The following is a 26,164-nucleotide window of genomic DNA, read 5'->3' on the forward strand; positions in this document are numbered from 1 at the left end:
AAGATATATTAATTCTATGAGCCATCCATTCCACATAATTATTTCTAAAGAAATTTTAACACATGGACATCATAAGGTTATAATCACCTACATTAGTAAAAACTAGAAATAACTTAAGATATCCATAAATGTAGAATAAATAATATGGGCATATAGTCGTAATTATTATATAGTTACACTCATGTTATTAAAAACAACTTATATGAGAACAGCATATAGATTCTCCTTGACTTACAATGAATTTTCATCCAATAAAACTACTATTAAATTGTAACTATTGCAAGTAAAATAACATTTTAAGATATCTAATTTAGCAAACATCACAGTAGCTGTTCACCTTGTGAACTCATGGCTGACTGGGAGCCTTACTGCTCTGCCCAATATCGTGAGAGAGTACTGAACTACATATCACAAGCCCAAGAAAGATCAAAATTCTAAATTTGAATACAGTTTCTACAGAACACGGACTAGAACACGTACTGCTTTCACACCATTGTAAATGTGAATGATTAAAGTAAACCACTCTAAGTCAGGGAACATCTATACACAGTAAGAGTTTTTATGTATATTTTAAAACACTAACAAGTTTATAAGCATTTAGTAAAGTTAAGTTATGGTTGCATCACTACACACAACCAATGGTTGCTTCTGCTTAGATAAAGGAATGACGTGAAGGAAAACCACAAAATGGGCTGAATTATGACTTTAAAAATTGAAATACTTTATTTCTTTTAAATAAAATTTTCAATAGCAAGCAAAAATAATATATTGATATCTGTTATTGCTGGACTGGTGGGTACATAAGTATTTACTGTTATTCCCTATAACTTCACTTTTGAAAACACATGTTTGATAAAAGTAAATACTGCTTTGCTTCCAGTGAAACTAGAACTTTGACTATAAAAAAATTTTCATTTCAGAGTTCCTTGAGAATTAGGAAATGATACATTTTATATAGAAAGCTGAGACCCAAGTTTTTTGTTCAATAAGAAAGCTAACTGTATGATTAGAAATCCATGTTTTCAAATTGATTTCATGAGACAGTAGTGAAGTATAGCCTACAAATATTAAGATATAATTGTTCTGTAATAAGCAGTCCAAATACTTAAATCAACTTTATTTAGGTCCAACACATAGTATATAAAAGTTTCAATAAGTTAGGCAAGGTGGCACATGCCTATAATCCCAGCAACTTGGGAGGCTGAGGCAGTAGGATCATTAAGTTCAAGGTCAGTCTTAGCTCTTAGTGAATCCCAAAACAACTTAGTGAGATCTTGCCTCAAAATAAAAATAAAAAGGGCTGAGGATGTGACTCAGTGATAAAGCACCCCTAGGTTCAATCCCCAGTACCAAAAAAAAAAGTGTCTACTGATGACATCTTAGCAAATCATACTGCCCACCCCATTTCTTGATTCCATTTTCAAAGCTTTCTAGAGCACACACATACCAATGGCATTGTTCAGTATATATTCTTCTTTGAAGAAAATTTCAGCAAGTTTCTGTTTTGCCTTTACAGCATCTGATATTGCTAAGAAAGGAAAAAATTAGAAATTGAAAGAAAAGGAAGAACAATTGGAAATCAAAAAATGTATTTTCTAGTTGACATATTAAAAATACTATGATAATTAAGTACTGGGTGGGGGACTCTAAAATGGCTTGGTAAAATTAAAGCTGATCATACCATAGAAATATTATATTTAGAGATCTACAGTCCAGTATCAAAGTTTCAAGATAAAATTCTTATTTGACTTACTTTGGTATTATGAAATACATATATATTGGTTTTTATCCCCAGTTCCAGGCCCCTTAACTCCCTCTCCAAAACAGACCAGAGAAACTAGAACTTCTCTTTCTCAAAGCTGGTCACATACTCAAACCTTTCCCTATATTTCTATCTTGGAGCTGGTCATGAAGTTGCTCTTTGACCCACTTTGTCTGACAGCAGATCACAGACCCCATTTGAGAAGTCTTAGCTCAGATGTGGGAGGGAGGAATGCTGCACAGGGAGGCCACAAAGCACCAGAACAGATAAGCCCTGCCACTCGGTGTACAAGCATTAGATCACACCCTTTTTAATCCATGGTTCTCTATGCTTCAACAATGCTTTAAAAAAATGAAGTATCCAAGAAAACACAAAAGCAAAGGGTTTGGAGAGCTTCCGGACAGGTAAACATGTAGAGGTTTTTAGGAGTGGTGTGCCCAATAAGGGCATGGAAGTACCACAACTCTGTCCTTGTCCTATGCATCAATCCATATGTATTAATTATAATATTCTCTATAATAAATCAGTAAATGTGTTACTCTGAGTTCCATGAGTTGATGAGTAAATCAACAACTTGAGGAGTGAGTTGTGGGAACCTGATTTATCAAAGTGCAGGTTAGAGTGCAGATAAACCCAGGGCTTACAACTACTATCTAAAGTGGGAGGTTCTATAGACAGCAAAAATAAGAATGGGGTGCTATGGGAATGGGAGCAAGGAGGGATGTGATTAAAAGATGGCTTTCCAGAAGAGGCAAGTCTGAACCAAGTAAGAAAAGACAGGTAGGAAGTTCCTAAGAAATGTCAGGAGGTAAGTTTTAAATGGAGGAAGCAGTACCTGCAAAAGCAGAAAAGCAAGGATGCAAAGGTAAAATCAAGAATAAATTTGTTTTAAAAGATTAAAGGGAAATGATAAAAGGTGAGGCTAGAAAGGTAAATAAGACAGTAACATTCTTATTTGTCAGTAACAACAATGGAAATATAACTTCTCAAAGACATTGCTATAGCATTCTGCTGCCTGACTTAAACAAGCACTCAGTAGATATTTGCTGAGTAATGAACACTATCAAATAGTTTCATTTCAATTGCAATTTTCTCGTATGCAGATATCACATCTCCTGTGCTCCTACTGCAATCAATCTCTATAGTTTTTCTTCTATAAACTGCAAACTCATATGCCTTTCCTGTACTTAAATTCTAAGAATAATCTAAAATATAAATTAAATGTACTTGTATGATATATACATGTTTTTGTTTGTTTTGTTTTGGCTGTGTTGGGGATTGAATTCAGGGCTTCGAACATACTAGGCAAGCCTACCACTGAACTACATCCCCAGCACCATTTTATATGAGATTTGAGCATCTGTGGATTTGGGGATCTTGGGTGAAAGGAATCAATCCTTCAGGAGGCGGATACTGAAGGATGACTATATATCAGAACTCTAGAGGTTGTCTCAAAATCCAATCAATAATTCTTAGATAATACTTTCCCATAAAAGGGGATACATGAACATGCATGGTGGTGCATACCTGTTGTCCCAACTGCTCAGAAGGCTTTAAGAGGATCACAGGTTTGAGATCAGCCTAGGCAATTTAGTGAGATAATATCTCAAAATAAAAAGGGCTAGGGATATAGCTCAGTAGTAGAGAGCTTGCACAGTATACACAAGGCCCTGGGTTTGCTGCCTAGCAACACACACATACACACACATACACACACACACATGATAAAACAAAAGCAAGAGAATCACAGCCTTTGGGACAGAATCTCCTGTGTTTCTACTTGGCTAGCAAAACAATAAACCTTCTTTTCCTTTTTTTCAAAATCATGTCCTCATCAGGGACAAGTACTGAGCTTTCAGCAACAAACTTGGTATCCCAGGTGGGGCCCAAGAGCAGACTCTGCTCCAAGGAAATAAAAGACGCTGTCAAAAGCTTACCAACCAAAAAAAGCCCAGGACCAGATGGATTATCAGCCAAGTTCTACAAGACCTTCAAAGAAGAAGTAATACTAATACTCCTCAAATTATTCCAAGAAATAAAAAGGAGGGAACCCTACTAAACTCATTCTATGAGGCAAGTATCACCCCAATTCTAAAACCAAACACAGTCCCATCAAGGAAAGAAAACTTCCAACCAATATGAACACAGACGCAAAAATTCCCAGTAAAATTCTGGCAAATCACATAGGAAAACATATTAAAAAGACAGTGCACCACAATCAAATGGGGTTCATCCCAGGGATGCAAGGTTGGTTCAACATACAGAAATCAATAAACTTAATTCTTCACATCAATAGACTTAAAACAAGAATCACACGATTACCTCAATAGATGCTGAGAAAGCATTTGACAAAATACACCTCTTCATGTTCAAAACACTAGAAAAACAAGGGATAGTAGGAACATACCTCAACATTGTAAAAGCTATATATGCTAAACCCAAGGCCAACATCATTCTAAATGGAGAAAAATTTTGAAAGCACTCCTCACTTGTATTCAACATAGTTCCTGAAACTCTAGCCAGAACAATCAGACAGATGAAAGAAATTAAAGGGATATGAATAGGAAAAGAAGAACTGAAACTATCACTATTTGCTGATGACAATCATATATCAAAAAAAATTCCAGATAACTTCTAGAACTAATAAATGAATTCAGCAAAGTATCAGAATATAAAATTAATACCCATAAATCAAATGCACTCTATGAATATTCTGCAAGAGAAATTAGAATTACCCTATTCACCATAGCCTCAAAAAAAAAAAAACTTGGGAATCAATCTAACAAAAGAGGTAAAAGACCTCTACAATGAAAACCACAGAACACTACAGAAAGAAATTGAAGAAGACCTCAGAAAATGGAAAGATCTCCCATGCTCTTGGATAGGCAGAATTAATATAATCAAAATGTCATACTACCAAAACTGTTATACAGATTTAAAGCAATTTCTATAAAAATCTCAATGACATTCTTCATAGAAATAGAAAAAGCAATCATGAAATTCATTTGGAAAAAGAAGAGACCCAGAATAGCCAAGGTATCCTTAGCAAGAGTGAAGCAGGAGGCATCACAATACCAGACCTTAAACCATATTATAGAGCAATTGAAACAAAAATGGCATGGTATTGGTACCAAAATAGACATGTAGACCAATGGTACAAAATAGAAGACACACAGACAAACCCACATAAATATGGTTATCTCATACTAGACAAAGGTGCCAAAAAACAGTCATTAGAGGAAAGATAGCCTCTTCAACAAATGTTGCTAGGAAAACTGGAAGTACATATGTAGCAGAATGAAATTTAACCTCTATCTCTCACCCTGCACAAAAATCAACTCAAAGTGGATCAAAGACTTAGACACTAGAACAGAGACCCTGCACCTAGTAGAAGAAAAAGTAGGCCCAATTTTTCATCATGTTGGCTTAGGACCTACCTGACTTCCTGAACAAGACTCCTAAAGTACAAGTAGGAAAAGCAAGAATCAATAAATGGGATGAATTCAAACTCAAAAGCTTCTTCTCAGCAAAGGAAACAACCAACAATGTGAAGAGAGAGCCTACAGAATGGGAAAAAATCTTTACCACACACACCTCAGACAAAGCACTAATCTCCAAGATATACAAAGAACTAAAAAAAACTTAACACTAAAAAAAAAAAATAACTCAATAAATGGGCTAAGGAACTGAACAGACACAGAAGAAGAAACACAATCGATCAACAATTATATGAAAAAATACTCATCTTCTTCAGCAATTAGAGAAATGCAAATCAAAAGTACTCTAAGCTTTCCTAGCATGGGTGAGGCACTGGGTTCAATCCTCAGCACCACATAAAAAATAAATAAATAAAGTATATATATTTTTTATATTTATATATTTATTTATTTTACAAGCAATAATAAGTGTTGACAAAGATGTGGGGGGAAATGGTTTAGGACCTGACTTCCTAACAAGAAGGGATACAAATTGGAAAAGACGAACTAAAAATATCATTATTTGCCGATGACATGATTCTATATGTAGAAGATCCAAAAAAATTCTACCAGAAAACTTTCAGAACTAATAAATTTATACACTGCTGGTGAGACTGGAAAGTGGCACAACCACTATTGAAAGCAGTATGGAGATTCCTCAGAAAACTTGGAACAGAACCACCATTTGACCCAGCTATCCCACTCCTTGGTTTATACCCAAAGGATTTAAAATCAGCATACTGCAATGATGTAGCCACATCAATATTTATAGCAGCTCAATTCACAGTAGTTAAACTATGGAACCAACCTAGATGCCCTTCAATAGATGAATGGATAAAGAAAACGTGGTCTATATACACAATGGAATATTACAAAACCTTAAAGAATGCAATTATGGCATTTGCAGGTAACTGGATGAAACTAGAGAATATCATGCTAATGAAATAAGCCAATTCCCAAAACCATAGGCTCAACATTTTGTCTGGTAAGTTAATGTTGATCCATTGCAGTGGGGCAGTGTAGGGAAGAATAAAGGAACTCCTGATTATGCAGAGGGGAGTGAGGGAAGGCATGGGTCTGGGAAAGGGAAGGGCAGTAGAATGAGACAGACATTATTACCTTAAATATATGTATGATTACACTACTGGTGTGACTCTGCACCAGGTATAGTCAGAAGAATGAGAAATTGTGCTCCATTTGTATATGTCAAAATGCATTCTACTGTCATGTATAATTGATTAGAACAAATTTAAGAAATTTTTTAAAAAATATTCACATGGGGACTGGGAGTGTGGTTCAGAAGCAGAAAACATACATGTATATATGAGGCCCTGGGTTCAATCCCTAGCACCATACATACATACAAAAAAAATTCATGTTGTAGGTAAAACAACAAATTAAAAAACTATTTAATTAACAAATCAGTTTAAGTAATCAAAGTTTATATTAAACATAAATTTTAAAACTCAGTTACTTCAAATCTAATACATACTTAAAATTATATCCTAAATCCAGATTGTTTCTTCCTATTCTTAATGACTTACATTAACTTGTAAATTTGATGAACAAATCAACCCAAATATTATCATCTTATCACAATACGAAAAAAAACAATATGCAAAACAAGAATACTAGGAGAAAATGTCCCTGGATCCTGCCCACTCCATAAGAAAATAAACATAAATTGTAAAAACAGTTTTCTATATGTATATATAATACATGGACAATGAATAGTGGTAACAGTAAGTACATGACTTTGATCCTAAGAAATATTTCTTCTCTCTTAAACAGCTAAACAGGTACAGATTGACCCAAACAATTTGAAAAGTAACTTTTATTTATCTCTGTATGTTTACACACATGTAAATATATAAATACACACAATATATATAAAGTAGAAATAAGCCTGGCACACTGGTACATGTCTATAATCCCAGGATCTTGGGATTTAAGTCTGAATTAAAGTCTTACATTTTTTTAGGAAGGAGGATTTTCAGTTCAAAGCCAGCCTCAACAACTTAGCAAGGCCCTAAGCAATTTAGTCAGACTTTGTCTCTAAATAAAATACAAAAAGGCTGGGGATGTGGCTTAATGGTAAAGTGCCCCTGGATTCAATCCCTGGTACCAAAAAAAGAAAAAAATCCATTAAATATACAGAAAGTGTTTGCTTTAGATCATAAATAGTAGGAAAATGTGAAAGTTATGGGAATATATAACAGTAGGTCATATTCAGAGATTGGGAAGTCACTCAACATGAACAGATTGCCAGATTACATAACAAACAGAAATGCTTAATATCAGCTATTCTAAAATATAAAGAGGATTCACGTACCGCTATGGATACCTTGTTTAGGATAATTTAAGGAGAGATACAATATCCAAGTTTCCAAAGGGCAAATGTGTAGGGAAGAAAAAAAATCTCTATTCTCCTCATTTTCTACTACTACCAGCAAAAGGCAAGTCTCTAAATTTTTCTGCATTTTTAAGATTAACTTGTAACCAAAAAAAAAATTCTAAAAAAGTATATCATATTACAAATTGCCACAAAAACTTGCCAACACTTTATCAGTTCTAGTGGGGAGGAAGCATTTACATGAGGGGTAGGGAGAGTTTTTACCTCTGATATCACCCCCAGCGCAGAAAGCCTTTCCTCCAGCTCCCTTTATAATAATCAGGGAAGTTTCGGGATCTTGCTCCCACTTCTATCCAAATGTAAAAGAAGATGGTATAAGCATGCTGTAATACAAACTCAAAGGTACACATTCATATCTATACATGTACATATATAAATACAACCTTTTATAAAGCATATCCAGAGGAATGGATCTCATTCATTCCATTTCATCATGGAATGAACTTCATTTTCTTTTCTAAGATAAAGTAGAGGCTATTTCAACAAGGATGCTAAATGAATACATTCTGTGATCCAAATTTCATGATAGCATCTGAAATAAAAAACCATAACTTTAAGACCAAGGTGAGTAAATATGGACTTAAAGGTAATATGTTACATAAACTTATAAATCTGGTAAACAAATCAACCCAAAGATTGTTAACAGAGGAATAACTTTTTTTTAGTTGTAGATGGACACAATACCTTTATTTTATTAGTTTATTTTTATGTGGTGCTGGGGATCAAACTCAGTGCCTCACACATGCTAGGCAAGCACTCTACCACAGAGCCACAAGTCCAGCCCAAGGAATAACCTTTCTACTATAGTATAATATGACACTTTCTATTGAAACATTTATAAGTAATAGAGCAAAACCACTTATGATATTAATCAAATGTACAAGTTCTGGGGGTTGGTAAGAACTACTAACAAATAAGCAGGATCTGGGGCTGGGGATGTTGTTCAGTGGTACAGAACTTAGCATATGAGCAAGGACCTAGGTTTCATTCCTACCACCACCTATAAATAGAATAATTGCATCAAGTGCCAATGGAAATTCAAAAGGTTAGAATAGTCTAATGAAAAATTAACAGGAATTCTATAAGCTCTATTTTACAGAATAAAATGATAAGTGCACAAGAAAGAGATATAGCCAGACAGATGACTTTCAAAAGAGCAATGCAATTCTGAACTACAATAATAAAAATATGCTATTCTGACATGGAAGTTTCTACTTTCTTCCACTCTAGTCCAACTCGGACCTGTAATACTTGGATAATTTCTGTGGTAGCAATTTAGGACATACTATGTCTCAAACAGAACACAAGAATGAAAGAGACCATGAAGTGAAGAATAAGAAATTAAAGGCCAGGAGAGAACTAACATTTGTTCAACACCTACATGGCAAGCCATATTAGGTACTTCCACATCCTATTTCATTTAATCTTTGTGATCATTCTATAAAAGATCATCATCCCTATTTCATAGTTGAAAAAAGGGAGAAATAAGGAAATCAGTTTTCCAATGTACACAGTTAACAAGTAGAAATCCAAGTCTGAAACATAAGTAATCTGACTTTAAGTGCTACATTTCTCTATCACCATATGTAATGTACTTAGAAAGGTTTATAGCCTTCTTTAAGAAAAAGCAGGCCTGGCTCTGCTCTCTGCCCTCTTCCTCTCTTCCTCTTCTTTCTTTCCTCTTCCCCTGCTTTCTTCCCTCTTCCTCTCTGCTCTCTTTCTTTCTGCCCTCCTCCTCTCCTTTCTCTGCTCTCTGCCTCTCCTTTTCTTCCCCTTCCGGGAGCCCCCTCAATAAAATCTGTTGGTTTAAAAAAAAAAAAAAGTCAGGTCAGGCAGATAAAAACAGCTGTTTTTTAGCCAAAAGGCTACCATATGCAGACAAAGTAGATTCGTACACTCATGTTCTAAGAGGCAGAGCTGTATCATTGGCTCAAAGATCAGAGAAACAAAGAATGACAGAATACAAAAAGGACTTGTTAAAAATCAGAGCTATATAAAAGTGGAAGGTGGGGCTGGGGCTGTAGCTCATTGGTAGAGCACCCGCTTTGGGCGGTTGACACGCTGGGTTCAATCCTCAGCACCACATAAAAATAAATAAGGATATTACATTCAACTACAACTAGAAAAATATTTTTTTTAAAAAGTGGAAGGGGGGACTGGGCTTGTGGCTCAGCAATAGAGTGCTCACCTAGCACATGTGAGGTGCTGGGTTCAATCCTCAGCACCACATAAAATAAATAAATAAATAAAATAAACAACTTGCTAAGCCATAAGTCCAACTACAACTAAAAAAATATTAAAAAAAAAAAAGTGGAAGGGGCTGTCCTGTAATGGAGTAGACTTCTTATCACCAAGGTCCCAGAGACAACCACACAGGAAAGCACCAAGGACTCAAGAATCATTGGGGCTTGGGTACATAATCAAAAGAGTCCTATGACTAAATGGGATAGAATCTTTACAACCAAACTGTAAAAGATTCTGTGGGATAAAATATTTTATTATGATACATTTTTAAAATGATCCATATAAATGCTTTCAGAAATTACAAACCTTTAACTGTGAGTAAATCTTCTGAGCCATATTAAGATTCAGTGCATTGAGTAACTTCGGTCTATTAAGTGTAATCACTCCTGCGCAACCTTTTTTTTCCAGAAGTACATCCTCTGCAGCTTCTGTGTGCTTGGACATTCTCTGTGTAGGCAAAGAAAAACTTCATGATAAAATTCACTTTTTGTTGCAAGTCCACATCAAAACACACACAAAAACCTTTCATGTTAACAATTACCAAAGGAATGAATCAATAGGTATATCTGGCAAATATTTCTAAAGTTATTTAGTCTGTATAGATGGACAAATTCCAAAGCAAACTACACATATCTCCTGAATTTTTTTCTGAATCAACTGATTTATAATAAAGCCTAATACTAGAATTTCCTGGACCATAAAATACTCTTAAATCTCTTAACTTACTATTTTTCAAGCTCTATGTTAGGGCAATGAGAAAGTAAAACTAAAATAGAAAAAAGAAGCAAATAAAAAAATTCTGACTACATTACCTTATAGATAGCGTTTTTTGTTTTGTTTTGTTTTTTAAAGGTAATATCTGGCCTGGGCTATTTTAATGTATATTGAGAAAAAGGGAGTACGAATTCCAGCTAGAAGGAACAGCACTTGCTAAGCCATAAGCAATGAAAATTTGGAAATATGAAGATGTAAAAATGAGTGGAACAGAGCCAGGTATGGGGGCTAATGCCTGTAATTCCAGCTATTTGGAAGGCTGAAACAAGAGAGTCATAAGTTTAGGCCAGCCCCAGCAGCTCAGCAAGACCTATCTCAAAATAAAATTAAAAAAACAAAAAACAAAAAACACAACAGCACCAGGAGGCTAAGGCAGGAGATCGAAAGTTCAAGACCAGCCTCAGCAACTTAGGCCCTAAGCAAGTTAGCAAGGTCCTGCCTCAAAATAAAAAATAAAAAGGATTCAGGATGTGGCTCAGTAGTTAAGTGCCCCTAGGCTCAATCCCTACTAGCAAAATAAAATTAAATTAAACAACTTGGGCTATAAATCAATGATAGAGCACTTGCCTAGTATATGTAAAGCCCTGGATTCAACAATCCCCAGTATTAAAAAAAAAAAAAAAAGGACCAATTAAAGGAATGATTGATGGCAGGCAGAAAAAGAAATCTGAGGCAAGATTATAAAATTACAGACTTACATGTTATATGTTTGGAAAAAAGTTGCCTATAAGTTATCACCAAATCTCCATTTTTAAAGAACACGGGTTTAACTAAACAGCAATTTTCCAGAATTGTGTCACACATAAATATCGGGGCTCATGGCACCACCATTCTTAACACTTTTTATCCAAGGACAATTACTTAAACCTTAAATGGGAACAATGTGCAACATAAAATTAAAAGTCAGTTCGAACTAAAAAAATTAACTGAAGTATGCCATTTAAAGCTAAACAGCACACTTACTAAGATCTAATAAAATTCAGAAGTCCATATTTTGAAAGCATATACAACGTTTACAGAATGCTTAAGTTCTCCTTTATAAAATCATGCTACATATTTAAGATTGAAACTAATTATTAAAATTCATTATCATATTAAATATAATTTATATGCATTTAAAAAGTTTTAGGAAAGGCTATTAAACAACAGGAAAGAGTGTATCTTTTCAATTTAAATTTCTCACTAGAGAAATTCAAACTTACTTAACACTATAAATTGTAGTAAAATATGGGTCCAATCCCTAGCACAAGTAGCTTAATGGTAGAGTACTTGCCTAGCATGTGCAGGCACTGTGTTGGATCCCCAGCTCCACCCCACCCCACCCCCCAAAAAAAAGGAAAAGAAAGAGAGAAAGAGAGAAAGTGACTGTGTGGGCTCACATGAAAGACTAAAATGTTCATCAGTGAGAAAATATACTTAAACAAAATATGGTCATTCTTATGAGCACATGCTAGGGACTCTTTAAAAAGAATCCCTGATGAACATTGTTGTAAAAATTCTCAGTAAAATTCAGGCAAATCACATACAAAAACATATTAAAAAGATAGCATACCACGATCAAGTGGGGTTCATCCCAGGGATGCAAGTTTGGTTCAACAAACAGAAATCAATAAACTTAATTCTTCACATCAATAGACTTAAAGACAAGAATCATATGATCATCTCAATAGATGCAGAAAAAGCGTTTGACAGAAAACATCACCCTTTCATGTTCAAAACATTTAAAAACCTAGAGATAATAGGAACATACCTGAACATTGAAAAAGCTATCTCTGCTATACCCAAGGCCAACATCATTCTAAATGGAGAAAAATTGAAAGCATTCCCTCTAAAAACTGGAACAAGACAGAGATACCCTCTGTAACCACTTCTATTCAACATAATCCCAGAAACTGTAGCCACAGCAATTAGACAAAAGAAATTAAAGGGATACAAATAGGATAAGAAGAACTGAAAGTATCACTGTTTGCTGATTCTATATTTAGAAGATCCAAAAAAATTCCACCAGAAAACTTCTAGGATTAATAAATGAATTCAGCAAAGTAGCAAGATATAAAATCAATACCCATAAATCAAATGTGTTCCTATACATCAATAATGAATCAACTAAAGAGAAATTAGAATTACATCAATCACCCTAGCCTAAAAAAAAAAAGCTGAGAATCAAATCTAACAAAAGAAATGAAAGACCTCTACAATGAAAACTACAGAACACTAAAGAAAGAAATTGAAGAAGACCTTAGAAGATGGAAAGATCTCCCATGCTCTTGGAGAGGCAGAATTAACATTGTCAAAATGGCCATACTACCAAAAGCATTACCCAGATTTAATGCAATTCCTATTAAAATACCAAGCATTCTTCATAGAACTAGAAAATATTTACTTCCAGGAAGGAAAACTGGCATCAGAAGGAGCAGGACAGCCCTTTGAACCCTCAATTTTGTACCATCTGTATCCATAAACTACCTATTCAAAACAAAATTTTAATTACCTTTTTAAAAGAATGATAGATTAGACTTAGAAACTACTAAATTAAGAGACTTAGAAAACTGTTTTAGCTGGGCATGACTGTGTGGGCTCACACACCTTTGTAATCCCAGCTACTTGGGAGTCTGAGGTAGGAGGATCACAAGTTGGAGACCAACCTAGACAATTTAGAGAGATCTTGTCTCAAAATGAAAAATAAAAAGTGCTGGTTCTTTTAGAAGAGTCACAGAAAAACTGCTTGAAATACATTCTGTCTTTGCTTGAAGTACATGTCAAAGCAAACACCAGGGCCCAGAAATACTCAGCCCTCAATCCCTGAGGACACTCCAGTTTATCTTCCTTCCATCATAATAAATGATAAAGTCCTTTGTCTCTAACCCAAGAGTTTTATGTTTTCTGCCACCATCCATAAATTCATAACAAGCTATTAGTTTGTATTCTAGACTGGACATTTGTGTCCCTCCAACATTCATACATTGAAATTCCAATCTCCAAGATTCTATATTAGGAAGGTAAGATTGATTAAGTCAATGGACACAGCCTTGATGAGTGGTACCAGTGCCCTTATAAAAGAACCTTTAGAAAGCTCCCCACCCAACACCCACCACGTGAAGATGCAGCAAAAAGAAAGCCAACATGGCCAATTAATGTACTCTGAGGCAGGCCCTTGTCAGACACTAAATCTGTTGGTGCCTTGATCTTGGACTCTCCAGCCTCCCTCTCCAGAACTGAGAGAAATGTTTGCTTTTAGGTCACGCAGTCTATGGTAATTTGCTAGAGCATCCTGGATGTACTGACCCTTGTATTTGGGGTAAAAATCAAATCTTAGAATCAATGCTTTTTAGACAGAACCAAAGTCCTTCACCAGTCACAGCTGTCCCACCCCAATCACAGCTGCTCCCTCTCCAGAAAAGTAAAACTCTCCTAGGTAACTATTTATTTATATGTGGTTGAGGATCGAACCCAGGATCTTGCACGTGTGAGGCGAGTGCTCTATCGCTGAGCCATAACCCCAACCCCTCTCCTAGGTTTTATAATAAATGTCAAGCATGTATCCAGATAGTTGGTTCATTTTTAAAAATGAGCAAACTATCTTTCAAGTATTTTAATCTACAGGCTCTCCTCCATTCCTTTCTTTTCCTTTCATTTGTTGAAGAAACCAGACCACTTAACCAATGTTTGTGACAAATTCTCAATATGGATTTTGCAGACTACATACTCAGTCCATCTACTTATTTTTATCAGGTGTGTAAAATGTTATTACATATCAATACCTATTGATAGGTACTGGATAATTTTCAATTTTTGCTATTATAATGATGCAAGAACATCTTAAGTATGGATTTTGACACACTTAGGCTAAGTATTTGTACAGGACATTTACAAAGATCAGGTCTTGAACAAAAACTATCTCAGAATCTTCTCACATCAATGCCATTAGGATGATGTAATTGAATTAACAAATGAAAGGATATTTCTTCCTACCTGAAAAACAAGGCACTCTCAAAACCCGAAAACAACTATTGGTTCATGAATCAAAATCATTCATGCAAAAGGGGAGAAGGGGAAAAACATGGGCTTTCCAGTGTTAGACTCATCTACATATGTTTTCATTAATTCTAAAGGAAAAAAAACCACTCTTTTCTACAAAAATGACACCAACAATTTTTAACTAAAACCTAAAAAAGGTTTCTATAAAAAGTAACTTATGTCAGGAAAGATTAAACACTAGAATCAGAAACAAAATTCTCATACAATCCAAAGTGTATATGAGGAAAGGATGTTGTGGGGAAAGGGTAAGAATAATAAAGAAAGGGAAGAAGAAATGTTTCTAGCCAGCACCATTACATTCTAAAGGAGGACAGGGGATTCAAAGTTAGTTAAGGTTTCCTTAAATCTTCACTGCACATTAAAGAAAAATAATAGGCTCACATTTGGGGCTGAGGTTTTGGCTCAGTGGTAGAATGCTTGCCTAGCATGTGTGAGGCACTGGGATTGATTCTGAACACCACATGTAAATTAATAAAATAAAGGTCCATTAACAACTAAAAAACATTTTTAAAAATAAAAGTAATAGGTTCATATTTATTTCTATTTTCAAATATTTTCTTAAGCAATTAGATAAAATTGCTTATTATTTTAACTCCCTATTCTTAATGCTTTCCATGGGCACATATGAAACTTTTCACTTAATTCTCAAAATTATCAAGGATTCAGGGATTGGGGGGACCAGCTCAGCGCAGGGTGTGTGTGTGTGTGTGTGTGTGTGTGTGTGTTGCGCAGTGGGGGAGGGAGGTAAGGGAGGGGGCCTGGAATGTTACACTATTATCATGAATTATTAGTCCTGTTTCATAACCCTGCCTGCAATACTGCCATCAGTGATATCCTTCCATCACTCAAAGAAATAAAAAGAAAGCATGAATCCAGTTGGGCACATCGGTAATCCTAGCCAATTCAGGAGGCTGAGGCAGGAAGATTGCAAATCCAAGGCCAGCCCCAGCAACTTTTTTTTTTTTTTTTTTTTTTTTTGTGAAACCCTGTCTCAAAATGTAAAAAGTGCTAAGTATGTAACTCAGAAGTAAAACACAAACACCCTTGGGTTCAATCCCTGGTACTCTCATGCCCTCATACCCCCCTCCCCCAAAAAAGAAAAACTGACTCTATTGGTTCTCTTAGAAGGGTCACAGAAGGACTGCTTGGGATTCTCTCTATCCCTGGATCATGTCAAAGCTAACACTGGGACCCAAAAGCACTCAGTCTTCAGGCTCTGATGACAGTCCAGTTTACCTTCCCTACCTCAAAGTGGGAAGTTTATGCCCCATGTCACCACAGTACCCATGTGATCTGGCTGTCGTGTCTTTCCCCCTCTGTACACGTGTCTAAATTTGTGAATTACTACACTGATAAGTTCTTTTTCAAGGAAACTCCTCAGTCCCAATGTATGTCAACTGACTAAAATAAGAGTAGAAAGGGATAACATAATCTTCACATTTCCATCTTCACCTTAGCAATAACTGAGGTACACTTTGCAATAGCTACTGAGTGCCCACTTTTCTCAGAAGCTATACAGTACAGTAGGCAAGTCAATGAAGCCAGTCTTCTGGATTCATATCACACCTCATATTTACTAGCTGTGTGACACTGTGTATGTTACTTAGTCTCCTTGTCTCTCAGTTTCATAAAATAGGATAAGGCCACAATCCTTTAATTCAAGAAAATGTTCTTTTTTTAGATAAGTAATATAGTACATATCATATACTATGTAAACCACTCCAAATGAAGCCTGGGTCAGAACATTATGATCAAATCCTTCTGTATTTCTGCACCAAACCATGAATAGTCACACTAGTTAGGACAAATATAAAAAGAGCTTCAAATATGTTTAGATCGGGGCTGGAATTGTGGCTCAGTGGTAGAGCACCTGCCTAGCATGTGTGAGGCACTGAGTTCGATCCCCAACACCACATAAACAAAATAAAGATATTAATATATATATTTTCAGGTACAATTTTGCCACTAAATGCATTTATGACAAACTAACAAAATATTTTAGTTTAGAGGTTTTAAAACTGCAGTATACCCCACAGGACTATAAGAATTAATTCAGCTAATAAATATCAAGTACTTAGAACAGCACCAGGAGTACAGTTAGTGCTATAGTACTTATTTTTTTAAAATATTTTTTAGGTGTAGTTGGACACAATGCCTTTATTTTATTCATTTATTTTTGTGTGGTGCTGAGGACAAACCCAGGGCTTCTCACATGCTAGGCAAGCGCTCTACCGCTGAGCCACAACCCCAACCCCTATAGTACTTATTTTTATAACCTGTTATTTCTTATGTGCAAGGTACTTGTCAGTCTACATAAGACATATAAAAGGGAAAAACAGAATTTCTTCCTTACAAACTGATAAACTAAGGCCATTTAGGTTTGCAAAGTATCAGTACAAAATAATTACTAACTTATAAATTGACTACATGCCATGTACTATGCTAGATTTTTAAATTTATTATCTTATTTATAATTTATAAACACTCTTTAAATAATATTATCTTGATTTTATTTATTCATATATAAATATATGTATGTGTCAGATATATTATATATATTTTATATATGAAATGCATATTGAACATATATAGTTAAGTAATCTGCCTAAGATGAAGAAGTAGACCCATTATTTAAACTCAAACACTCATGCTTCTCCATGCTTTTTATCATAACCTTATGTCACCTATCATAACCTTATGATAGGAGGTGACATAAGATTATGAGGACTCATTGTTCTCAATGAGTCCCAGCACTCATTGAGAACAATGGTATACCAAGGTCAAGGAAACCTGCCATGCCAGTATTTTTCTACTTGTCTAAAAATGACATTTTAAGTTACATATCACAAAACAATAAGGCCAGCTAAACAAAGGCCAAACTTACCAAATGTTGCAAAATGATATTGGTTCTTCTGAATGAGTTAAACCTGAAACAAATGTAGAATACAATGAGCATAGTAATGTGGACAGTCATATCTCAATCTACAAATACTATATTGCCTTTTGCTTAAGCCTCTTCTAGAAATTATTAGAACAAAAAGTTAAAGAAAAAAGATTTAACTTATTCACTGCTGATAAGTTTAGCAATCAAACAGTAGAGCCCTTTTGAAAAAGTTTGGCAATTTCTTACAAAACTGAAAAACTAAATGTATTCTTACCATATGATCTAGCAATCCCACTCCTTGACTCCTTTTTTTTCCCTTCTCCAATACTGGGGATAGAACCCATGGGCATTTTACTCCTGAGTTACATCCCCAACCCTTTTTATTTGAGACAGAGTCTCACTAAGTTGCTGAGGCTGGTCTTGAACTTGTGATCCTCTCTGCCTCAGTCTCCTGAGTCGCTGGGATTATAGGTGTGTGCCACTGTGCTCAGCTTCCACTCCTTGTGTCTTACCAAATAAGTTGAAAACTTATATGTCTATAATAAAATCTGCACATGAATGTTATGTTAGCTTCATTTATAATTGCTCAAAATGTGGAAGTAACCAAAATGTCCTTTAATGAGCAAAGTACAACCCAACTTTGGAACATCTATAAAATAGACTATTATTCAGCAATAATAAAGAGAGATTATTATATCACACACCCAAAGGGGGGGGGGGAGAGTGTGTACTTCTGTGTGAAAGTCATCAACTTGAAAAGACTAATACTGCATGATTTCAAGTGTATGATATTCTGAAAAAGGCAAAACTATGGAATAGGAAGATCATTAGTTGCCAGAGGTCTGGGAGCAGAAGGGAAAGATGAATAGGTGGAGACAGGAAACATTTAGGGCAGTGAAAATGATCATGTTATACTGTTACAATAGGTACAAGGCATTATACATTTATCAAAATTTTCTGCTCAATTTTTCTACAAACCTAAAATGCTCTAAAAAATAAAGTGTATTAATTTTTCAAGTTTGGTATGGAAGCAATAAAATAGGCATTCTCAGACACTGCTGAGAGAAATATAAATTGGTACTGCTCTTCTAGTAGGAGTTATGTAAATATAGATCCACAATCTTTAAAAAGATTATCTGGGCATGCTGGCACTTGCGAATGGTCCCAGCACACAAGAGGTTGAGGCAGAAGGATCACTTGAGCCCAAGAATTCATGGCCAGCTTGGAAAACATACAGAGACCCTGAAATATTAATAAGGAAAAAAAAACATTCTGAGGGGCTGGAGATGTGACTCATGGTAGAGTGTTTGCCTAGCATGTATAAAGCACTGGGTTTGATCCTCAGCACCACATAAAAATCAATAAATAAAGGCACTGTGTCCATCTATTACTGAAAATATTTTTAAAAAAATCTCTTCCACCTAGTAATTCCACCAACATTTGCAAGGTTTGATTTATAAAGATGTTCACAACAATTATTTACAAAAATGAAAAACTAGAAGCAATGTAAAAAGTAAATAGAGTAATTTTTTTTAATTGTGTCATTTATATACAACAATTACATGAACACTAAAAATACTTATTTAAAAATATTTAAATAATATAACATGGAAAGTATGACAGAAATTACATAAAGGAAGCAAGCTACAAAACAATAACAAGACATTCTAATTTTTTAATTCTAAAAATATTAGTATAGGAATACAAAGTTAATATACACCTTGGAAAAGGTGATCAATAACAAATTTCAGAATGGCAGAAGGTGGGGGAAGCTGGAAAGGTGCACGAAGAAACATGTAATGTTGAAAACTATATCCAGAGGATGATTAGAGAACAACCTACACACATAAAAGTTCACCAAGCTATAAACTTCAGAATGGTGCATTTAAGCACCTTATTTAAATCATGATTAAGAAAATATAAAGCAACATGGGGGGGAGGTAGTGACTAGAAGGGCCATGAGACAGGCTTCCAGGATGATGTTGTTAGCTTGTCTCCTGATCCCCAGTGATTTTTAGAAATGTTTAGTTTGTGAAGATCTCATCAAACTGTATCTTTATCCTTTGGGCCCTTTAAAAAAGTTTCCCCCAAATCACATCTCTTGCCCTTGAAAAACTCACAATGTAGTGACAGTACATATAAAAATACTGAAGTTAGAATGTATTGAGATACATGCTTCTTGTTTAATAAGTCAAATTTAAGATATATGGAGCGAAGTCAAAGCTGGAATCAGCCACAGCAGACTAAGAAGGGCATACGTGCAGATACATACACTATCTAGTGGAACTAATAATTTTCCAGTTTAATTTTGCAAGGATACTTCGAGATTATAGGAGGAGCAATAGCAATAGCCTGAGACTTAAAAAAAAAAAAGATAATATGATAATTGTTTCCACCTATAACCACATCTGAAGATGCCTGAATTTATAAAAAAATATTTATAATCCAAATGACTATTCAAAATTTATATTTACTGTCCCTTTATATTATATTCAATTCAATCAAACCAAAAGAGGGGAAACTGCCTATTTGTTCAAATCAGTTACACTTCATACTCCTGGAGTAGCATATTTTGAATTTGCCTTATTACAAATATTCTTATCCTAGTCCAGTGACTCCAGTCTGCTTTCACATTAGAATTTACCCAAAGACTCTTATTCAAAAAAAAAAAAAAAAAAAAGTCACACCAAAAACCACTTAATGAAACTTGAGAGGTGGGTTATAGGTATATATATGACAACATGCAGACAAATTATCATTAAAATGAACACTTGAGAAAAATTAAACTGAAGTGACAGATCCTAGCTTATTTTTTAAATAGGGTTTTCATACAGACTTAAAATCTGAACCACACTTAGACTAACATAAGCTTTTTTAAACTTGAATCAATTTTATCTTTTTGGAAGTTTTAAATACTAAAAAGTTTAAGAGCTGAATATACCTAAGAATGCTCAAGGCCTTAGGTTCAATTCCCAGAATCAAAGGAAAATGAAGAGCTATTTTTTTTTTCAATGCAGAATGACCTTGAATTCCTTACCCAAAGTCAGCTGAAAGTTAAAGAAGGAGTTTCCATAGCAAATCTAAGTAACAGTTTAAATATTACCTGTGACAAAAGAAGAAATAGGTAAACACAGGTCCTTCTTCAAGTCTCAGTTTTATTTGAGATAGAATCTTATTTCACTCATAGAAAAGTTAATCTAAACCTACCAAATCCAAATGCAAAAGCACTCTGTACAGCATTTATGGGTCACAAAAATCCCTGGACCAATTATTACAGGAAATCAACAAAAAACTAAGTATTACTAAATTCCATGCCAGATTATTTTTAATCATATTGCTTCCATCTAGTCCAATTTATATTCAAAATACTTAAGATCTGGCTTTGGGACTGGGGATGCAGTTCAGTGCACCTGCCTAGATGAGTGAGACCTTGGGTTCAATCCCCAGCGCTGTAAAAACATAAAATAAAATTTGGTATTAGCTTTTATACCTCAAAGTAAGTACTTGAAAAGTTAGAGTCTCCAAGTAATTCTGAATTTATGGTTTTCTCTTTTCCTTTTATTGGTTCCCAAACTGCCATCTGGTGGACAGGAAGAGGCCATGCACATCTCAGAGACTGCTAATTTAATTCTATGAACAGGTGTATTTCAGTTCTTTCAGGTGATGTCAAATTGTGTCACTCTACACTGGTAATTTATTAGAAATGCAAAGTATCTGTCCCAATACAGACCTATTGAATAAGAAATTGTGGGAGTGGGACCCAGAAATCTACTTAATAAACTCTCCAGGTGATTATGTTGCATGCTGAAGTATAAAAACGATTGTCTTAAAAGTATGGGAACTTAATCATTCACATGATTAAGCCAATGAATCAAAAATAGGCTTACAAAATTAAACAACACCACATGAAACTTTCCAAGCAAGAAGATAATATCATCATATAAGTAATTACACCAGAATTAAGGTTATTACACCAGAAGTAGGCAAGATGTAAATAGGGCAGAAAGTCAGGTCCAGAAGACCAAGTAATTCAAGCAGGAGCTGATGAAGGAGAGCAGCTGTAGAAATAGAAAGGAATGATTTATTGAGTTATGAAGTAAAAACACAGTGAAAAATAAAAGACTTATTTCAGAAATGACTCCAAGATTTCAAATAAAGATAGTTAGAAGAATATACTGAAAAGATTGGAAAGGAAAACAACTGGTTTGTAGGATAAAATGTGAATTTGATTTTTTTATTTCAATTTGTACTGATAATAAGGAGAAACATTCAAAAACAAATGGAGAAAAGAGACTGGAGCCTCAAAGAAAAGTTAAGACTAGAGGCAGGAACTCACATATACAGACAATTGTGGAGGCATCAAGTTTTGGTAAGAAATAAAAAGAAAGCTGCAATTGGAAATTAGTGGCCAGAAGTTGCTATCTAGGTCTGAAAATGTGCTTCTTGGTCATTATCATTGTTGTTGTTTTTTCATTCAGCAGTGTTTCAAAATTATACATATTTAAAAACCAAAAGATTTCACATAAACATGCCGTTTCCAGCTTTTCCAGAAAAACCAAAAGTAGATATAGAAACACTGTATCTAAATTCTGGAATGACAACAATGTTGGGGGCTAAGGAACTGCCTCCTTTAGACAGAGCATTCTCCCTAGCTTACCAGCACCCAACTGCCATCATCTAGAATCACTAAACACATATTTTCAGCCTCTGCACTTGGACATGTGCCTCCTAGAACACTGGGGTGGGGAGAGATGGAACACATAATTGAGCTTCTGGACACCTAAGTAGAAGGAAAAAAGAAAAGCAGCAGCCAAAGAGCAAGAACCCAAACAATTTAGTTAAGCAGAACAGATGAAAAAAAAAAACAATGAGTTCTATTAACAACTTAAAGATCAATCCATTTAGGAGATTGACTTTGACTTCCTCTATCTAAATCTGGCTCTCCCATATCTGAGCCTTTCCTTTAAGATGCTTATCAGATTTGGTAACTAAATACCACTTTTGTCCAATTATCTGTCTCATATATGCTATTCTTACAGACTTTAAGGGACTTGGAAAAGGAACAGTAAGAATACCAAGTAGTCCAGATAGCTATAGGATAATAGAATTGCCTAGAACAGTATCTTCTGCAGCTGGAATGACTGTAAAATGTTGTATTCATGAAGTAAATTGAAGCCAAATCCTTGCAATCCAGGCCAGAAAATTTTATTCAAGTCCATGAACACAAGAGTACCTCTGAGAGCTTTTGAGCAGAAGAATGGCAGGCACTAAAGTAAAATTTAGTAAGATGAATCTAACAGTCTTGTATGAATCTACTCAAACTGGGATGAGGGTAAATTCATCAATCAACTCTTTGCAAAATTAGCAAGTGATAATTAAATTTGAGTCAGCAGGAAGAAGTAAGGTTTGGAAGTATGGGAGAACTTACATAATTTTAGATATCTAGAAGACTGATAGTGCCAAGAAAAAAAAAATGAGTTGTAAAGGTTGCAATTATGAGCAAACTTATATTCGAAGGGCAATCAAAACATTCAGATAGTTGTAACTAGCACAAGAGCTCAGGATAAATCAGGTTAAACAAATGTAAGTTATCATTAAAGATGATTTGGGGACGAAAAAATGTACAAGGACTGAACTGACACTGAATCAAGACAAGTAGTGGAAGAATGGTAGCAGGAACATAAGACAATGCTAGAGAAGCCAAAGGAGGCCATAATTCAAGAAGGATTGCCCAACAATATCAACCATGGCACACAGGCCTTTTTACCTCTCAAAAACACTCTGGGGCATCCTATTCCCTTATACATTTGTGGATTAGGCAAACAGACTGGATGACCCAGCCTCAGGTCCTGTTTTGTTAGTATAATACCCACTTCAGAGCTGGATCTGGAAAATGCATATCTAAACAAAATCTCCAAACTAGTCCTGGCTTCACCTAATCCAGTCTGCATCTTGAAATGTGGGGGGAATAAACCCAAGATTGTTAAGGTCTGTAAACAAGTCAAAATAACACCTGGTATTTTGCCAGGGGAATGTTAGAGCTAGTAAACAAGTCTGGATGGTGCCTGGCAAAATGCCAGAGGGAGTGGTTTGTGAAGTAACAAAAGCGAGCCATTAAGTGTGGAGATTCCTTATTGGTTGACTGATGTATCTAGTTTATGCTAATTAAGATAAGCTGTGCAAAATGTATAAATACCTCTGTTGTCCTACAATACCTGGCTCCTACTCCTGCTGTATCAATGTACACAAGTTATTCGTCACACCCCCCCCCCCCTTATTTTGCTGCAGCCTGGACTCCGGCTCAAGATGAACAGTGGGAACATATTCTTACCCAACTAAGTTAAGGTCAATAAACGTGTCTTGTTTATCAAATAATTTGGTATTTGCTTACATCAAAAAAGCAGAGGCAATGAAATATGTACTGATATTCTTAGTATTTACTAAGTTTCTCCATGAGGTGATGAGAAGTACAGGGAGGAATTTTAAGATACCAAGAAAACAAAATGTGACTCTTCAAAGCCTAACAAACATTTGAGAATCAGGTCAATGGATACAATGTCAGACCAAAAGACACTTTTTACTGAAACAATAACTATTCTTCAAAGAAACGCTATGAATCCCTTTGCAGAAACTCCCTAAAGCAAATTCTTAAGCAGAAATAACTTGTGGAGGAAATAATAAATCCCCCTTCAAGGAGGCACAGCTGCTACGTGGTATTATTTAAGGGCAGGCAGTAGGCCTTAAAACTGATGCAGCCTAATTTCCTATCATTAAAATGATTGCTTCCACAGTTGCTGTGCTGAGCCCAACCTGCAGTGAAGAGCACTTTTAAAAAGTTAACGTCTTCACACATTCCCCACTAAGTCACGTCAAATATCCTCAACACTATTCCCTAAGTTCCAGACCCCTATAACAACGCTGGAATTATCTAATAAAGCCAACCAAGGCACACACCACCAGCACAGGTGTAACAACTAGCAAAGCACCTCTGTTAGCTGCATAAAACGTGACACATGTTAATTTACTCTAACTTAAACCCCTACATGACCCAAAACTGTACCCCACCTTTAATAAATGAAAGAAATAGAGGCCAAAAGAAAAAAACGCCGTGGCTTATGATTTAGGAGCCAGTGACAGAAAATGGAGGTAATGCTGCAAAGATGTTGCTGAAGGAAGAGAAGCGGAAAGCTGGGCAGAGGGCGTGGGGGCATCAGAGCATGCAAGCCGGGTTTGAAGGCTGTGCCTACAAGTGGGACTCGAAACTTGGAAGCCAAACAGTCGGCCACCCATGACCCTTTTCTCACCTGGGCGAGAGTAGGTAATGAGCCTGCCCTTGGCACTTACCTCGACATTAGCCTCCACACGTTCTGCTGTCGCATCGCCAAAAAAATCCGGAGCTAAAGCAGCTAGAAAGATGCACAGGATTTGCGCCTCACGACAGACCTGAACAGTCCCACGCCGCGCGACACAGAGGACAAGTCCTCCAAGATGCCAGAGCGGCCCACGGCGTCTCTTCCTCTACGCTATGCTGAGGGGCGGGGCAAGAGCAACCACAGGAGGAAATGGATTGAGCGACGGGCTGGGGCGGGGCCAGGGCCGTGGGCGGGGCCAAAGCGAAAGCAGAGAGAAAGAGCTGAGGAGCGCTGTGGGAGAGAGGCTAGAGTTGACTCTGTCGGATTGGCAGGAAAGAAGATTGCCCTCCAGAGGCGGTCTTGGGAAAAGCCCAAACAGTCTTGGCCAGCTGGGATTGATGTCAATGACTTTTCTGAAATTTTAATGATTTTAAATTAAAAATGTTATTTAATATTCTTTGAGAATAAAGCAGATGAAATATCGATGTAGCTTATTTGTAACCCAATATAGTTGAAATCCTTTCATGCTAGAATTGGAACATTTGCAATTTTCTTGGGATAAATTATACATCCCCCCATCTTTCTCAATGACAGACAAGAAAATCTGATTCAGAGGTGATAGGTCAGGAGCGGTGGCACGCCCCTGTAACCCCAGTGGCTGGGAAGGCTGAGTCTGGAGGATAAAGAGTTCAAAGCCAGACTCAGCAACTTAATGAGGCCCTAAGCAACTTTGAAAGGCAAGGGATGCTATGGATGTGTCTCGGTGGTTAAGAGCCTCTGGGTTCAATCCCTGGTACAAAAAAAAAAAAAAAGGATATTTATGATGTCCTCATTAACTAAACTAAAAATATTACTTTATCAGCGAAAGATTAATTATATTCAAAAAGTAACTTAAAACAAGATTTAACTAAACCACTAGAATACACTGTAGAGTTGCTCTCAGATCCACCCAAAAGTCTAGCAGCCAACATTTCATCACCAATCAAGTATTTGTATTTATGAGAAATAAAAAATTCAGTGAAGAGTTTAAGAGGGGAAATTAAAGGAGTTTTGTTTCTTCAGTGCTGGGGATTGAAGCCTCGGCAAACTCTACTACTCCCACGTTCTCCACAAACTCTACGATTCAGACACTTCCAAGATTAGGTTATAAAAGACACTGTGGCTTCTGCATTGGTGGTCCTCTCTCTAGGATCCCTAGCCCTGGAGGAAGCCAGTAGTTAA

The 26,164-nt window shown here is 35.8% G+C and overlaps 1 protein-coding gene across 2 annotated transcripts in view; it reads right to left on the reverse strand.

Moving 5' to 3' along the window:
• The window catches only part of Hibch (3-hydroxyisobutyryl-CoA hydrolase), a 77,754-nt gene extending 52,624 nt beyond the window's left edge, over positions 1-25,130 (reverse strand). For both annotated transcript variants that reach the window (XM_026389056.2, XM_077799089.1), the window contains exons 1-5: positions 24,936-25,130; positions 17,592-17,634; positions 10,202-10,342; positions 7,856-7,940; positions 1,448-1,528 (exon numbers count right to left, since the gene is read on the reverse strand). In XM_026389056.2, the coding sequence (XP_026244841.2) occupies positions 1,448-1,528; positions 7,856-7,940; positions 10,202-10,342; positions 17,592-17,634; positions 24,936-24,970 (385 nt within the window). In that variant the 5' untranslated portion in view covers positions 24,971-25,130. The remainder of the gene's footprint in view (positions 1-1,447; positions 1,529-7,855; positions 7,941-10,201; positions 10,343-17,591; positions 17,635-24,935) is intronic.
• Positions 25,131-26,164: the final 1,034 nt, after the last annotated feature.

This window comes from Urocitellus parryii, chromosome 1 (assembly GCF_045843805.1).
Source record: "Urocitellus parryii isolate mUroPar1 chromosome 1, mUroPar1.hap1, whole genome shotgun sequence".
Classification (NCBI taxonomy): domain Eukaryota; kingdom Metazoa; phylum Chordata; class Mammalia; order Rodentia; family Sciuridae; genus Urocitellus; species Urocitellus parryii.